This window comes from Hydra viridissima, unplaced genomic scaffold, assembly GCF_058129835.1.
Source record: "Hydra viridissima isolate aposymbiotic clone 2 unplaced genomic scaffold, HvirCarnegie_v1 scaffold_4, whole genome shotgun sequence".
Taxonomy (NCBI): Eukaryota; Metazoa; Cnidaria; class Hydrozoa; order Anthoathecata; family Hydridae; genus Hydra; species Hydra viridissima.
In genome coordinates this window covers 8,419,499-8,436,872 of record NW_028324303.1, presented here as the reverse complement: position 1 = coordinate 8,436,872, position 17,374 = coordinate 8,419,499, and the positions used below count along the sequence as shown (strand labels likewise).

Genomic DNA, 17,374 nt, shown 5'->3' with positions numbered 1-17,374 from the left:
AAAGTTTATCATATAATAGTTTCAACTCCCTCCCGCAAAAATAATTTTGTACTCCCTCCCGCAAAAAATAATTGTGTAACAGGTATACTGTAAAAATTAATTTATTTAATTCACAATTAAGATCTGAAATTTTATATAACTCATAAGTCTGTAGTTAAACTGAATTCACAAGGAAGACACGTGGGCTTGTAGTGCAGTCGCGACAAGTGGTCTAGATTTAAAAGTTTTTAATATTTTTGATAGTAAAGTTTAATATGTTAACTTTGTAAAGAGATGAGATTACTTCATTTATATTTAAGTGGTCATGTAACTTTACATGAAATGGCCATGAAACTTAAAAAGTGATTCATTGTGGCACCAGTATGCTGTTGTGCCAGTCTGAGTCTGTTACTCGAGCAACTCTCTTGTGCAAAATCATGTTTCAAATTTCGCTCTGAAAAGCAAATTAAGCCTATTTATATCGTTTTTCTATTAGTTTTGATGAGTCAACATCTGCAAGAAACAGGCGGTACATAAATTTTGCATTTTAAAACAGGATTTCAGTGGAATGATAGATGTTAATGGAAGTATAGTCACTGAGAAAGTTATTGATCTTATAAGAACCAGGCTTACTGAGTATGATATTTTCACAGGAAGAGCACATAGTTGCAACAATAACCAATGGTGCAAATACATTATGATGAAGTTTGGTCGAGAAACCCGTTACATATTCCAAGCCTTGCTCATACTATTCACCTTTGTGTCTGTGACATGCTGTATAAGTTCAACCATCAAAATCAAATTGATAAAAATGATGAGGATGAAGAAGATTAAGATTTAGATCAAGCTAACATTGAATTGATTTCAGAGTTCGAAGCTATCATTGCCAAAGTTAGAAAAATAATAAAAATTTTTCGCAAATCAAAAAAATAAAAAGACTTCTATTGCATCACTAGCTACAGCTTTAATTCAAAGGCTGTTTAGTCCTAAGCAATCTCTAGAAACAAACATACTGGAAGTAGAGGTCACTGCTAATAATGTTGAAAAATAAAAAAACAAAACACTTACCTTAATAGATGAATTCCAAAAGTTCTTAATAGGACGTGTGAAAAAAGACGCTGAAAAAAATGTCATTGAGCACATCGGAGGTCAAATAACTTAAAAAAAAAAACAAAAAAAAAAACAGTTGTTTCAGGCAAATAAAAAGAGACCTTGCAACCTTCAAAAACTTTATAATGCTCTTCAAAAAATTAGACCTATCTCAGTTGATTCTAAAAGACCTTTTTAAGCAACGGACCTCTTTATGACAAAATTAATTAATATCTTTTTTTTAAATATACAACACATGTAATGATAATTACATGTGTTATATAGCGCATGTAATGATAGTCGCAAAGTATTTTTGTTAAAAGAACCATGGACTCAGAGGTCTAAGTTAAAAGAAACTCAGAATTTTGAAAAAACAAACACTATGTGTATAATAAAAATTATGGTGTGAAAAAAAATATTGGAACAACATTTCGTTTACGAAATATCTGCGGAGGTTTAAGAAAATTTTGGAGAGAAGAAAAAAGGTTTTTTGTGATCTGAACTTTAATATAGGAAAAAGAAAAGAAAAATTTTGAACGAGAAAGAGAAGGAGGAAATTATTGGATCCAAATTTTAATAGAGAAGATTGAACTTTAAGATGCGAATTTTGGGAGCGAGATAGAGAGAGATAAATGGAGAGAGAATAGTTTTAGTTGAACTTAAAATACTATTAAGAAATTTTATGTTAGAAGCGGTTGCAACTAAAACGGTTTGGGCTTGTGAGAATATTGCATTATCTCAGTATGCTTGGTGATTTTTTTTTCTATTCATTCTAGGTCACCAATGCTGATTATGTTATCAATAATGTAAGCTCTTATTTAACTTTCTATACGTTTCTTTTAGAAAGTTATGCTAATTTTTATTCAAACTTAATTATAATTAATCTTTTCATTTCTTATAGAATATTACAAAAATGACTTCACTAAATAAGTTGCGTAATAGTAGGCAAGTTACCAACATCTCTTTTTATTTTGGAGAGCATAAAAAAGAGTTGCCAAGTGAAGAAAAGAAGTTAAAATTTTATATTTTATATTATTCGTAAGGTTTGAGGAGGGGGAAAGGGAATGCGAGATGCTAAAACTCCGCTTCAACCTTATTTTTACATTTGGTAGTCATTTTTATTTTAGCCGCCTATTCTTACAGAAGAATGGAATTGAGGTTGTCAGCAAATTAAGCAGAGCAATATTTTACTTAGTATTATTTATTGCAAAAAAAATTTACAAAAATTTCGATTTTAGTTTTAAAAGCTAGATTTAAAAAGTTCTAATCCAATTTTAATTTAGTTTTTGTTGATGTAGATAGCTTATTTGATTCAATTTTTGTTCCTAATTCAAATAAGATGCCGCAAGTCTTATGGTTCCATCAAAAACAAATGCCACGAATTAAATAAGTGATAAAATGCGAAAGGTATTGAAATGTATTTCATTGATGGATATTCAAACGATGATTAAAGCAATCTGTAGCGATTGTCCCACTTGCTAATCAACAAAAGGAATATTTCAACCTTCGATAACTTGATTTGAAGGGAAAGACTAAGATAGTTCCATTTCTTTTCTATTTTTTATTTCTATTTCTTGATTAAAAATGTATTCTTGGTTTTTTCAGTTGATTTAACTTTAAAACCACTGTATTACTTCTGCTCGAAACGAAATTATCACCATTTATGCTCTAAAGGAACACACCATTATAGTTTAAAAGTGTCTTTTTTGGCATCCCATAATTCTGATAAACTAGCTACAGTTATCATAAGAGATCAAGCTTTATCGATTGGCAGTACAAAACCTATAAATTGCAAAGGAAAAAAAATTGAATTATCGAATTTATTAGGATGCCCCATAAAAACTATATCACCTTCTTTGATAGGCAGTTATTTTCAACAATATAGATGAAGAATATCTAGTCCGGTATGAATTAAAGTAAAAACTGATTTTAGATAATACCTTTATTTGAAACAGATTTTCAAATTTGTTTCAAGTAAAGGTATTATGTGGATACTAAAAGTGTATTGTCAAGATGTAATAAGGGTTTTTACGGTGATGCTGATGACTACTTGATCAAAATAGATGTGGATAGTGAAGGAAGCTTCCTTAATGGTTTCATCTAACATGAACCAATCCAAAAAATTGTCTGCCAATCGTGAGAGGCTTTTAAAAAGTAGTAGAGCCCTGTTTTGGTATTGAGTTGGAACTATTTTAACGTTATTATTCGTAATTATTCGTTGAAATATTTCAACGAATTCAAACAAGAATACACTGCATCTGGATAAACGGTAACACCAAAACTTTTTCATTTACTGCTTATAGATGGAGCACTTTTAATCGACAAAGCTTAATCTCATAATTGCTTCAATTAATTTTTAAGAAATAGTTGATGTCAAAAGGCAACTTCTACGAATTAGTATGGCGTGTTCCTTTAGAGCACAAATATCAATTTCGCTTCAGAAAAGTCAAATAGAAGTTCCACACAGAATCAACCGTTAGTAAATATTAAGTGTACTTTAAATTTTTCAAACATCAAAAGAACAAGTAATCGTTTACAACTTTAGCAATAACTCAAGGTATGACGATATTTGAGTATATGGGGTACACGATATATTTACCATAAATACATATTTTAAATAAAATTAAATTCAAAAAGTTCGATAACAAATCGAAACACGATAAAGATTTTAAGTTTATGTTTGCAAATATTAATCATGTGACACTGAAGCATTCTTCAACAAACCGCTGAGCTTATCTTACAAGGTGATAAAAGATTGAAACATTGCTGATTAACGATCACATGTCAAACTTCGTTTAAGCATTATGTCAGTTCCATCTAAAACGATTAATTGGTCATTGGGCCTTACAACAAAATTCAATATCAAACTTTGGCATACATTTTCAACATGATTTAAGATGGAATATATATTAAATATGTTAAGAAAAAGGAAGCTGTGTAGATTCATATGTGAGAATTTTGTGCACACGACACATGTGAGAATGTTGTGCACTCAACAGACGTTTATTTCTAATAACCAAACTTATCGTTCAAATGCGTTCGACCGTCACCAATTTGTCCTAATAATATAAAATATTAGAAAAAAATCCATAAAAAAGATTCAAACTCTATTTGTAAAAAAACTAAAACTTCACCTCCTTCCATCCAATATACGAAATTTAAAAACGTATTACTTAGAAGAAAAAACAATACCTTCAGGAGGTAACCATTGTGCATATTCAGAATCACTATTTGGTGCAGGTGACATCGAATAAAGTTTTTTTTTTTTTGGTTTAGTTGTCTGAAGAAAAAGAAAATATAAGAACCATATCAATAAAAAACTATGAAATTAAACACAACGGAAATTAAATTTTAAATTGAAAAGAATCAAGAACGCTTCAGAAATATTTTAAAAAATTTAAACATTTATCATACGACATTTTAGCGACAATCTACTGTCGATTTTATACCTCGTTTAATTCTTTGACAGTTTCTTCGAGTTTTAAAACTGTTTTTTTTGTTTCTTGCATAGTTTTTATCGGTTTTTCAAGGTTATGTGACGTTAAACCGGATTCTTTTTCTACATAAAATATTAGACTTCCATAATAACATGAAAAAAAAAATCTTTAAATTGCAATATTCGAACTCCAATTTATCGTATATACATAATTTTAATAGCAAATTTTATTCATTGGACGAATTTTAACTGTTGTCTTTCAATAATGTAAAAAATGTGTTTTACCTTTATCTTTTATTATTTTCTCACTTTCCCTAAAAAAGTAACAAAATTGCTAAACTCACGCGCACGCACATACACACACACACACACACACACACACACACACACACACACACACACACACACACACACAAAAGCAAAAAAAAGCAAAACTTACAGCTGCAGCTCGGGCAGAGCAGTAGGTTTCGTTTTCTCGACTAGCTTCTGTAAGCTTACAATTTCCTTATCAAAAATATTAGATTTTTAAAATACGCAAGATGCTAATTAGTCAAAACAGCCAAAAACAAACAAAAACCCACTTTTTTTAATACTAAAATGGTTCTTTTCAGATTCATTTTGGTATTTGTATCCAATGAGCTGCCTATAATTTCCATATAGGCGTCTAAAGAGTCTCCTCCATTATTTACTTCACTACCTAGAACAAATGAACATACAACTTTTAAATAAAACAGTAAAATCCATTAAATAACCTTTCAGAGTAAACTAAGAGTGTTGGGAACAAATAATCAATTATCATTTTACAGTTACTTAATTTAGAAAAACGATTGTTTACTATTAGTTATTCTTTACTAAGAGTAATTGATCATAATCACAAGTAACAAAGTAATCGATCAAAACCACAAGTAACAAAGTAATTGATCATAATCACAAGTAACAAAGTAATCGATCATAATCACAAATAACTGAAGTCATAAAATGCGAACTGGGTTCTGGTATTGAGAAAACAATTGAGTTCTGGTATTGAGAAAAGTTTTTTATTGAAAACTGGTCGTGATGAGTTCGAGCAAATGTGTAGTTTAGAAGTACTTGGATTATCAGACACAAGCAGCGAGTCAATGTTCCATCAAGACTTTAGCGAATAACTGCATCAAACTGAGGAAGGTTATTATGAAACCAGAATGCCGTGGAAAAAGGGTGTTGTTAAACTGCCAAACAACAGAAATCTGGCTCTTAAAAGATTGGAAAGTGTGACGATTCGGTTGAAAAAACTTATGATATAATGATGGAACAGATCAATGAGGGAATATTGGAAATGGCACCAGAAAAACCTACGGGAGAAATTATTAACTACGTTCCTCATCAAGCGGTAATTAAAGAAAATGCCGAGTCAACGAAAATGAGAATTGTTTATGATTGCTCAGCAAGAAAAGACTCTCAATCACCTTCATTAAACGATTGTCTAGAAGTGGGACCATCGCTGCAACACTTAATATTCGACATAATCATACGAAATCGGATAAGTAAACTCTGCATTTTAGCTGATGTGAAGAAGGCGTTTCTACAAATTAGAATACACGAAATGGATAGAGACGCACAACGATTAATTTGGTATAAGGACTTAAAGAAAATGGAATTAACGGAGTTACGATTTACGAGGGTGATTTTTGGTTCAAGTTCAAGCCCTTACATTCTTGGTGCTACCATTAAAAAGCATATATCAAAATACAAGGACATTTATCCAAAAACGGTGCTTGCTTTGGAAGAAGATACTTATGTCGATGATATACAAGCAGGTGGAGAAACAGAAGAACTTATCAGGTTTAAAAATGAATCAACGCAAATCTTAATGGAAGCTGGGTTCCAGCTGCACAAATGGCATAGCAACGTCAGCAATCTGGAAAGCGACGCTGAGGCTAAATCAACAAAAATACTTGGGATTCCTTGGAACAAAGAATCGGATCAACTATCGATTGACTATACTGCATGCATCACTATCGGAAATAAAGGAGTAATAACAAAAAGGAAAATGCTATCAGCTCACAACAGTGTCTTTGACATATTGGGATTTAGTGCACCTGTATTAATCACTGGAAAGTTACTATACAGTCGAATATGCTTGTTAAAACTCGGTTGGGATCAACAAATTCCAAATGAACTTTCAGAAGAATGGAAAACCTGGATCAAGGCAATAAACATCAAGAGAACTATTTCAATTCCGCAGAGTGTCGTGTCTGGAAGAATCATTGAAATGGGGCTCCATGGATTTTCAGACGCAAGTAAATCAGCAGTATGTGCATGCATCTACGTTGCAGTGAGACATCAACATTCGAAAACCAGCAACCTACTTGTAGCAAAAGTTCGGATTGCACCGAGGGATCTTAGTATTCCAAGACTTGAGCTGGTAGCAGCGCACACCTTGAGCAAGTTAATGAATCATGTTAGGAAGACATTAACCAAGTATAATGTCATTGAAGTATATCATTGGGTTGATAGTACTGCGGTACTCTACTGGTTAAAAGAAGGGGGCAGTTGGTCACAGTTTGTCAGGAACCGAGTTCAGCAGATCTTATTGAATGGAGAAGTAAAATGGCTATATGTCCCAACAAAAGAAAACCCAAGTGACCTTGGAACAAGAGGAGTGAGTCCTGATAAATTATCAAGCTTGTGGCTAAATGGACCTATATGGTTGAAACACAAAGAAAATTGGCCAATCCAACCAGAAATAATCGAAACGCCGTACGCATCATGTGAAACTATTAGTGTGAAAGAGAACGTGAGTATGGCAACAGAAGAAATAAAGGGACATCATATATTTAAAGAAATATTGAGAAAACACAAGTATTGGAAGATTATAAGAATATCATCCTTTATAAAAAGGTTTATATACAATTGTCGAAATGAAGTAAAAATAACAGGACCGCTAAAAGCTGAGGAGATGATGGAAGCGGAGTTAATGAACATTAAGTTACTACAAGAAGCTGTTGCAATAAAGTCCGATGTGGAACTTAAACAGGATGAGAAACAGCTTTGGAGATGTCACGGAAAAGTCTCTGGGTATAATCCGATATTTGTACCAAAAGGATTCCAACTAACTCTAAGAATTATTGAGCATCATCACGCAAAAACGTTACACGGGGGAGTAGGAGATACCATGAGTAGCATAAGAGAAAGATTTTGGATACCAAATTTCAGAGTTGCCGTAAAAAAGGCCATTCGTGAATGCAATCTATGTAAGAGATATAGAGTGAAGCCGCTTTTACCGCCAACGAGAGCAATGTTACCACGCTTTAGAACTGAAGATATCGAACCGTTTACGGTTACAGGTGTTGATTTTGCTGGTCCGCTAAAATACAAAACGCCACAAAAGTTGATTGAAAAATGTTGTTGCGCTGTTTACATGCGCATGTACAAGAGCTGTCTACCTTAGACTTTGTCATGATCTATCGGCAGGAGAACTTCAGAGAATTTTAAAGGAGTTTGTTGCAAGAAAAGGACCTCCACAAATGATGATTAGTGATAACGCAAAGACATTTGTGGCAACAGGGAAGTGGTTACTAACACTAATGAAAGATGAAAATCTCGCAAACTATATTGCTACCCAAGCCATAAAATGGAGGTTTAATTTGTCAAGGGCGCCGTGGTGGGAAGGTTTGTTTGAAAGATTAATTGGAATAATGAAGAAAGATTTGTCAAAAACAATCGGTAAGGGCATCCTAAGCTTCTTTGAATTGGAAGAAGTATTGTTGGATGTGGAATGCGCTATGAACAATAGGCCACTGTTACCAAGGTGACCAATTCGATAATCAAGTATTGACGCCAAATGTATTAATGAGGGGGAGACCTGCAATTTTGCTTGAAGAAGATATCGATTTAATAACAAGGGGCGATTGTGCACTCCGGAGAGTCAAGTTTGTGAAAAATTGTAAGAATCACTTAAGGAAAAGATGGATGAACGAGTACGTGCACGCAATGGAAGAACGTCAACAAGCAAAGGAAAAGAGAGGTAATGCAAAACTCCCAGGTGTCGGAAGCATGGTTCTCATTAAAGACGATGTGAAGGACAAGGCACTTCTCAACATTGGTCGAATTGAAAACAACATTAAAGGGAAAGATGGAGTTGTTCGTGGTTTTAAAATACGCTTGGGAAATGGTTATGTCATTGAACGACTAATTCAGTTGGTGTGTAACTTAGAAATGGATTGTGAGGCAGGAAGCGGAATCGAATCGAACAAGAAATTGGAAACTAGAGCTGAAGAGGATATCTTGAAAAGAGAAACGAGACTGGTATTAAGGTATTTAATTGTTAATGCATAAAATGTGTGAAAATAACGCGATTGTAAGAATGTATAAAAAGAGAGTGTATTTTGTAAAATGTATTGATTCGCAGTCAGATGTAAAATATATTATCAAGTTTAAAAAGTGACTCTTTAGTGTCTCAGGGAAAGTCTAAATAATCCCCCACAATGTAAAGCGTTATTCCCAACACTGAAAACTGAGTTCAGTTTATAAGAGATCGAGTGATGAAAAGAAACGTTCATTTTTACTCGATTGATGAAAACAGAAGGTAAATCTCACATTTTTTGTTGCGCTCTAATCTTTCTTCACAATCGCGCAGCTCTTTTTCTTTTGTTGCAAGTTTTATTTGCTATAAAAAAAACAAAACAAAAACCTTGTAGCAACCGTTAGATGAGAGTTAAAACAAAAATAACTTTCTCAAAGATAAAATAAAATTATAAATTTCTGTTTTTAAAAAACTCAAGGAAACAAAAAGATTTATAGAATTCAAAAATAATATAAGTACTACTAATATGATAATTTAAAAGCAAATAATTTAATTTAGGACAACTAACCATGTACACTAGCTAAAAAAAAACAACTCAGGAACCAAGTATTAAAAAGAAAAATACCAGTGAATGAAAAGTTTCAACTTCTTTGTTCTCTTCCCTGCCAGCCCGTTGCTTTCTTTTCAAGCGTTTTTTCTCAACTAAAGTAGAGGGAAAAAAAAAGGCATTTATTTTATGCAAAAAAAGATATCAATATGGGTTGTCATTAACCCATATCATTTGACTTTAACCCACTTGTTAGACCTTTATTTGGAAGCAAATTTCACTAGAAATTTAAATTTTTTCAATTGTCATTTGAAAAAATTTAAATTTCTGACGAACTTTGACCCCAAATTAACAAGTGTGTTGCAGCCAAACTACAAGTCTGGTTGATTTTGTCTAATAAATAGCCTCATAATTTCATTATTTTACATTTCATTTACAATTTGTAAAATATTGATATGAGGTCTGAAAAGTAGATATTTGGTTCAATAAGTAGTTTTAGTTCTTAGAAAAGTCAAAACCTTAAAATCTATTTTATTCTTTAATCTTACTACTTTGCAATCTTTTTACTGTTTTGAAATCTTTCTACTTTTGCTAACTTTCTTAAACTCAAGTTTAAACATGTAAATGAGATGAAGATGTAACTTGTAAAATGAATTAAAGATCATATGCTTGGATAATTCATGACTGTATGGTATATATACTGCTTGGATAATTTATGACTGTATTCATAATGAGGTACAAGGTAGCAGAATAAACTTTTGCTAAAACTTTTTTAAAGAAACTGCTAGCTTGTTAAAAAAAATAGATAAATTGATGGCAATTAAAAAATTACCATCAATTTATCCATTTTGGAAAAGCATAAGAATTTTAAATGCGTAAGTTTTGATATCAATAAATACTCAGAGTATCAGCAAGTCTTGCAAGACTTTCTTTCAAAATCTTTAATTCATTTTACAAACAATTTCTACTGTTAGAATAATCAAAAATTTTTATAAATAACAACAAGTCTTAACTCACTGAGTCCAGTCCTATCTAGGTATGAATCTTCATCTGATTCATAAAAGTCATTTGCTTCTAGCTCACGTTGATGCTTTCGTTTTTGATCTTCTAAATATTTTTTTTTTACTTAAAACTAAAACAACATCTTTGATGAAACATTTTATCTAAACAAACATGCTAACAAAACATAATAATCACACTATTTCAAGTAAACAATGAAATGACACACAAAGAGTGTTTGAAAGCAACTTTAACCTCGTGATGTATTTTGCAACATATCATATGCTTGGATAATTTTACAGGCATCAGTTGCACAACTCAATACAGCATCTTTTTTATTTGAAGAGGTTCCTTCAGCAATTACAAACTCCACATCCCCAACATCAATAGGAAGCCTGAAAATTATTTTGATAGATATGTTAAATAAAATTTTAATGGCAGCAGGAATATTTAAAAGTTCCTCTAGCTACTTTAGTTATAACTTGTTCAGTACAATCATAGTGATGAAAAACATGTTTCTTAAAATGGCAATAAATGAATCTAACAGTTCATTATTCTTTTTCTGAATCTAAAAGTTTATTATTATTTTTTAAATCTTACTTTACTTGGGCCACATGCACTAAAGAACTTCCACTCCCTCTTTCTGTCATTTCATATTCTAATTCCAAGCCTAAACAAAAGCATTTTATTAACTTCAATGAATTCCAATAAATAACACACAGAAAAATACATAAAACTAGTTTTTTAACATCACAAGCACCTGTAAGAATGATACAAAAGTTTAAAACAAACTTCTTTATCAACTGATTTATGGCTGTTTAAAAAAGAGCAAAAAAATCACTAAAAAATTTAGCTATTATTTAGATTTATTTTAAAACATGTGTTCAAATTTTTCATAAAACAAGATTAGAACTTGCAATAACAACTATTGAACAAAATGAATTTAAAAAATAATTCATGTCTTAGTTAACAAAGTTTTATAAATAAACTTTACTCATTTACCCTCTCTTTCAAAAAATCCTCTTAGAGTTTTTTTTGGATCTTTTATTTCTATATCTTTTTTCTTCTCAAATAAATCTTTTAAATTGATTCCTTCATCAAAAGCATCTTCACCTAAAATTACAAATTATAATTAATACAACAAAATGTAAAGATAAAATGAAATGTAATTTACAATTACTTCAGAAAAATTTGAAAAATTCAGACTTAAAGCTGATGTCTAACCAACATAGACATTTTGTTGAATACAAAATATCCATACAGCTGAATATAAGTAAATTCATACAATCAACTGAACCAATGAACTCCAATAAAACTATTAAATCTCAAGCTTTTTCTATTCTTTGACACAATTAAAACTGAAAAAGTTGGTATAAAGTATTAGAAGTTTGCTTATGATACTGTGATTAAAATTTAGATGGTTAAAGCTAATAATTAACTTATGAAACAAAAACAATTATTAAGAGTAGTTTGGTCATCAACATACCAAAACCCCAAGTTGCTCCTTCATCTTCATCTTCATCTTCAGTACTTTGTTTAAAATCATCGTTTGCTTTACTGGAAGCTGAGGATTTTGGCAACTTTTTATGCTGTTCATATTCCAACATCCTTTTTTGTAAGATATCAATATCAAACTCTTCCTCTTGATCCTCATTTGGTCCCTCATAAAAAAAGTTTTGGTATAGAAAATTTACATTTTCTATAAACGAAGCTTTTAAATATTAAAAAACACACAAAAAAGGTTTCAAATTTTAAGCCCTGATTATTGATGAAAACCTGACATTAATATCAACAGCATTAGACAACTTTGCCTAACTGACAACTACTTGATAAGCTATATTAATAATCAATATAGCTTATCAAATAAACAGAAAAAAAAACAGACTTTGATTAACAGCTGTTTTATTAAAATTTATACTTTACAATAATTATATATAATATAATAAAAACAATATTTAGTTAAGATAATACCTCAATAATATAAAGTCGAGTGCTCCCACCAAACTTCAGTTGATAACCAACCCTAACTCTATTATAGACTTTGGGCTTGATCTTTTTTTTGTTTAAAATAGTGCCATGTGTGCTTCCCAAATCAAAAATATAAAAACCTTTTTTCCTCTTTCCCTCTTCAAAGGCACAATATTGAAGAACAGCATGGTACCGAGAGCAAGATGGATGTTCCAAAAATATGTCACATGTATCGAATCTCCCAAATGTTAAGTGAGATTTTAATTCAAGGTTTATTGTGTTTTTAATCAAACCATCTTTAAGTATAGTAACAAAATAATGCTGCTCTGGTATTCCACTCCATGTAGGAGGTTTATAAGGAAACATGTTGTTATCCAAACTGTTACTTTTAAATGGATTATCTTTCTCATCACTTTTATCTGATTGAAAATTTTGACTATTTGAAGTTTTATCACTTGTCACTTTTATTTTATTGACAGGTTGAATAAGTTTGGGAACAGTTGCTATTGGTGCTGCAAAAACCACAGAGTGCACTTTCAACAGACTGTTTGTAGATGAGATCTCAATATTAGTATTTTTTGATGATAATTCTAAATGATCATCAGTTATTAGCTCAGCAACTTGATTGATTTGTTCATTTGTAGGTTTTTCAATGCCAGAATCATCTTTTGACATATTTAATTCTATTGAAAAAATAAGAAACTAATTCAATCAAATGAATTAGGTTAAAAGATTGATGGTCTAAAGAAGGTTTCTTCGACCATCATTATAATTTCTCTCTTTAAAAAAGATATGATAATCAATTTCAAATAAATTTTGATTTAAATAATTTTTTTTTTTATTTCCAATTGTCATAAATCAAATTAACTTTAAACAAATAATTGTAAGTTTGCAGGGAACATTATTTGACTGATTTGGGAAACATTTGTTAACCAATTTAATTTTGAAAAAAAATGTTCTCATACTGAAATTTTATCGAAAATTACTGAAAAAAAAGAAGGACATCAGAGGACACCATGAAACAGTTTGTACATAGGGATCATGTGTATTATCCTGTAACTTAACTTGATTTACTGGTAAGGTGTTATCAATACATAAAAAAACATTTTATTTTATAAAAAGTTTGTTTCTTATCTCAATAAAAGTCTGAGTATGTAGAAAACAAATAGCTAAATTAACTATACCTTCCATTCTTTATAATCTCTCTCTTTAACACCACTATAACCCAGAATTTCAGCAGATTTATAAAATCCTAAAAATCAGTAATAGTATTAAAATAAATTTTTATCTAAAACAAAATTTAATAATCAACAAAACTAAATTTCTAGTTTAATGAATGAAATGAAAATACCATCAGATTTTTAGGACTCATCTGATTCAATGTAATCAAAGGAAAATAAGAAAAGATTTGCTATTTAGTTAAAATAACAAATGTATTGCCTGATAAAACACTTGGGTGATTTTTATACATCCAATGACGATAATCTAAAAAGGTTAGGTATTCTAGAGTTCGTTGATTTCATTTATATATTTTTAAACTGCCAAAATAAAGGTGAATGTTTCATGCATACTTTTGAAAAAAAAAAATAAGTTTTAAAACTTTAAATTTAAAAGTAATATTAAAACCGTAAATTATTCTTAATTTTTGCTAATTAAGAATAAATTAGTTAATAATGTTCTCAAGGAAGGTATTCTGATATAATAAAAACCTTGACTTGTGTTCAGAGAATGCCAAACACGATATGAACTGATAACTGCTGCTATCTCAATGAAAACTAAACCTTTTAAATATCTCATTGATCATATCTAGAAAAGAAAGTATTTAAAATATAATTTTTTTTTATAGACACAGTTGAAATTGACCTTGAAATAGATTTGATATGTTTTAGCTGAGTTGATATTAATACTAATGATTGTTAATGATGTAAGATAATATAAATGAAGAGCACTCAGGAAAAAACAGCAGGGTCATAACTTATAATTTTTTAGTTCTCATCCTTGCCCTTTAGATAGCTCACTTATACAACTTTTGTAAAATAAGAATTTTAATGATCAACAAGAACCCTGATTTTTTAAAAATTGGAAAATAAATTTAATGGATGTTAAATTTTTATTAACTTAACAAATCTTTAAGCTGTTTTAAGAAGGTTACAGAGAGTTGAACCTAAAGGTTACAAACACAAAGTCTTTATATTAAGGATTTTTCTGCTTTTACAAGGGGAAGTTAAAAGATGTCTACAAGAATCTAATCTGTTCGTTTGAATTGCTTTCAAAAAACCAATACATTATATCTATCTCAAGGAAAGAAAAAAAGATTAGAAATGGTCCTTGCTCACTACAAATGGACAATAGAAGACGTTGACAAAGTACTTTGGGATGAAGAATCAAAGTATTTTGTTCAAAAAGATGAATTTACATTTGCTGAAACAACAAAATGTCAAAACTACAAGAGTGGTGCTTACAGTGAAGCATGGTGGGGGGTCCATATTTATTTACGAGGCTCCATAAAAACTTAGTTAAATTTGATGGTATAATAAAACAAAAATAAAAAAATAAAAAATACAATTCTTGAAAAAAAAAAAGCAGATTCATTTGGTTCATTTTCCAGCAGGACAATGATTCCAAACATAGATTTTCAAATTATGCAAAGGTTATATAGAATGGAAGCAAATGAAAATGTTTTGAAAAATATGATTAGACCTCCACAAATAGGGATTTGTGGAGGCCTAATCATATATAGCTAGGATTTCAATTCTATTGAACTTCTAAGGGACAAGCTGGATAGAAAAACTCACAACTGGTGCCCATCTATCGACAATAGCTAGGACTTGCAGCTAATTCAGAGAGTCCCAGCTATTGTCCATAGCTAGAACACCTTTAAATGTCAATTTCATAAACATGCTACAGAATAACACCGGTATCCAAAAAAACGGTGAGTTTTTGTATTGTTGTTATGAAACTATGGCTAAAGGAAGCTGATGTATCATCAGCTTCCTTTAGCCATAGTTTCAACATAATTGTTTTGTTTTTTCATGATAAACTTAATCTTTCATAAGCAAAGATGTTAGGTGTAAAGAACACTTCATGCACTGGACAACACAAGAATATATAGACTATTTCATGTTTTATCTGCCAAATTTATTATTAAAAAATCACTTTGAAATTATTTGAAAATTCTTTGCAAAAAGAATTAGATGAATGGTCCAAAAAGAAAAAAATAGTCCAAAAAGACCTTTCCTTGAACAATGAGTAGTAAAAACCAAATGCTTAATTGTATCATATGTTTTGTTTAATAAAGCATTCCTTTTCCTGAAGTATTTAACATTCTCCTGGTTTTAAACTCATACAGTATGAGAAAAAGTTACTCAAATCCTTATTTTAAAATATTTATCAACTATAAAACAAAAACCAAATTGATTAAAAAAATTTTAATAAATACCAAAAAAATATTAAAACAACTATTAATAATATAAACTATAATATTTGTAAAATTAAATCTTATTTCTAAGAAAATGAAAATTTTTTGAAAACTGTGATATTAATCATATCCAAGTTTTCTGTTTTATAGTTAATATTTAGTATGGAATAATTGGGCCTTGATTACTGCTGCAAGCAACAAGGAATACTATTAACTAGATTTTGTAAATAGTTTTAAACAATATCATATCAAGCTACCTCCAAAGCTAAAAAAAAATTATATGTTGGTACTGTGCTTATCCCTGTTAACTTTGTCAACCACACAATACTACAAATTTTTAATTAGATTGATATCCAGGCTTTGAGCAGGCCAATCTAACAATTCTCATCTCATCTTCTTCAAAATATGCTTTGGCAATCTCATCTCATCTTCTTCAAAATATGCTTTGGCAATCCACTAGCATGTTTTAGATTATTGTCTTCTTGGAAAACAATATGATCCAATAGTCCTAATTTACTGACAGAAAGCATAAAGTTGTTTCATGAAATATTTGCATATTTAGCTCCTGTTTATTTTTCTTCAATTTGAACTATGTTTTCAACTGCATTATCACTAAAACAGTCAAACACTAAATAAATCAATAGGTATGAATACTTATGCTGCTTATAAAATTAGATTAGTGTTATATACTAAATATAACCAAACACAATAACTTAGCATAAATATCAACATAGAACCATTCTTTTATCATATTTGCACATAATTTTTTTACAGCAATAAAGAATAAATATGTTAGAGCATGAAAATAAAGTTTAATAATATGCTACGGTATGAATAGATTTGCTGCATACTGTAAATGGGACATTTTTTACATTTGTCCTCTGGGCTCTTCAAATAATAGAACATGTATAGTACAAATTGATCAAATATAGCATAGTATATAGAAAGCAACAGACAAAGAACAAATAGATTTTTTTATAAACAATTGTACTATAATATTTTTATTTATTTACTTACAACTTGAACAATTCAGCAATAACAAGAGGAACATAGATAGTACTCAGCAAGATTTAAAATAATGGCTGTAAAAACAAATATTGATGAAAATGTTTAAAATTATAAAATGTGTAAAATGACCAAAAACTACTGTGAAGTTTAAAAAACTTACTTTTGCTTAAAACAGTTTTGTAACAAAATATAAATTTAATTTCTTTAATGTCAAAGTTAATAACTAAAATAACACAAAAAATATAATTTTAAATTCTTGAGAACAAATTGAATCTTTTTTAAATGAAAACAGATAAATTGAATCATGGTTAATTGAAAACTAAATAAATGCTTTAGCTTAAGTTTCCTTTGGTAGTAATGAAAATAACCAAGTTATTTTCACAAAGAGTTCTGCAATTGAAATAATTGTTACCAATCTTAAAGTTTAGGTAAATATCTTAAGAATGAAAATGCCTACTTATATATACAAAAAAAATTCCATTTTAAATTCAAAATAAAGTTTCAAATGCAGTATAAAACATAAAAATTCTTAAAATAATTTTAAATATTTTTAAATTTCATCCTATTTTAAAAATGTAAAATCAATTACTACATTTTTTTTCTTCCTTTAATTAAAATGTTTACACAAACTTGAAAGCAAATAAA

The 17,374-nt window shown here is 29.9% G+C and overlaps 1 protein-coding gene across 3 annotated transcripts; it reads right to left on the bottom strand.

Moving 5' to 3' along the window:
- Window positions 1-3,628: 3,628 nt before the first annotated feature.
- LOC145183710 (kanadaptin-like) lies at window positions 3,629-16,957 on the bottom strand. Of its 3 annotated transcripts, XM_090083993.1 has the most exons (19): window positions 16,890-16,957; window positions 16,739-16,803; window positions 14,013-14,109; window positions 13,744-13,788; window positions 13,488-13,555; window positions 12,307-12,986; window positions 11,822-11,996; window positions 11,338-11,448; window positions 10,936-11,005; window positions 10,591-10,730; window positions 10,354-10,443; window positions 9,415-9,491; window positions 9,083-9,152; window positions 5,086-5,201; window positions 4,944-5,008; window positions 4,790-4,818; window positions 4,518-4,627; window positions 4,261-4,348; window positions 3,629-4,127 (listed from the first exon to the last, which is right to left on the bottom strand). In XM_090083993.1, the coding sequence occupies exons 5-19, from the start codon at window positions 13,492-13,494 to the stop codon at window positions 4,078-4,080; spliced, it is 1,878 nt and encodes a 625-aa protein (XP_089940119.1). In that variant the 5' UTR covers window positions 13,495-13,555; window positions 13,744-13,788; window positions 14,013-14,109; window positions 16,739-16,803; window positions 16,890-16,957; the 3' UTR covers window positions 3,629-4,077. The 3 variants fall into 3 exon arrangements, with proteins under 3 accessions (XP_089940119.1, XP_089940121.1, XP_089940120.1); XM_090083995.1 differs by lacking the exons at window positions 16,739-16,803; window positions 16,890-16,957 and adding an exon at window positions 16,012-16,356; XM_090083994.1 differs by lacking the exons at window positions 16,739-16,803; window positions 16,890-16,957 and adding an exon at window positions 15,979-16,335.
- Between the last annotated feature and the right edge of the window lie 417 nt (window positions 16,958-17,374).

What these genes read in the sequence shown, in the direction of transcription:
- LOC145183710 (XM_090083993.1), bottom strand. An exon ending in CTCGACTTTATATTATTGAG is followed by an intron (nt 11,997 to 12,306) that starts GTATTATCTTAA and finishes TTTTTTTATGAG; the next exon opens with GGACCAAATGAGGATCAAGA. An exon ending in ACAATGGTTACCTCCTGAAG is followed by an intron (nt 4,128 to 4,260) that starts GTATTGTTTTTT and finishes TTATATTATTAG; the next exon opens with GACAAATTGGTGACGGTCGA.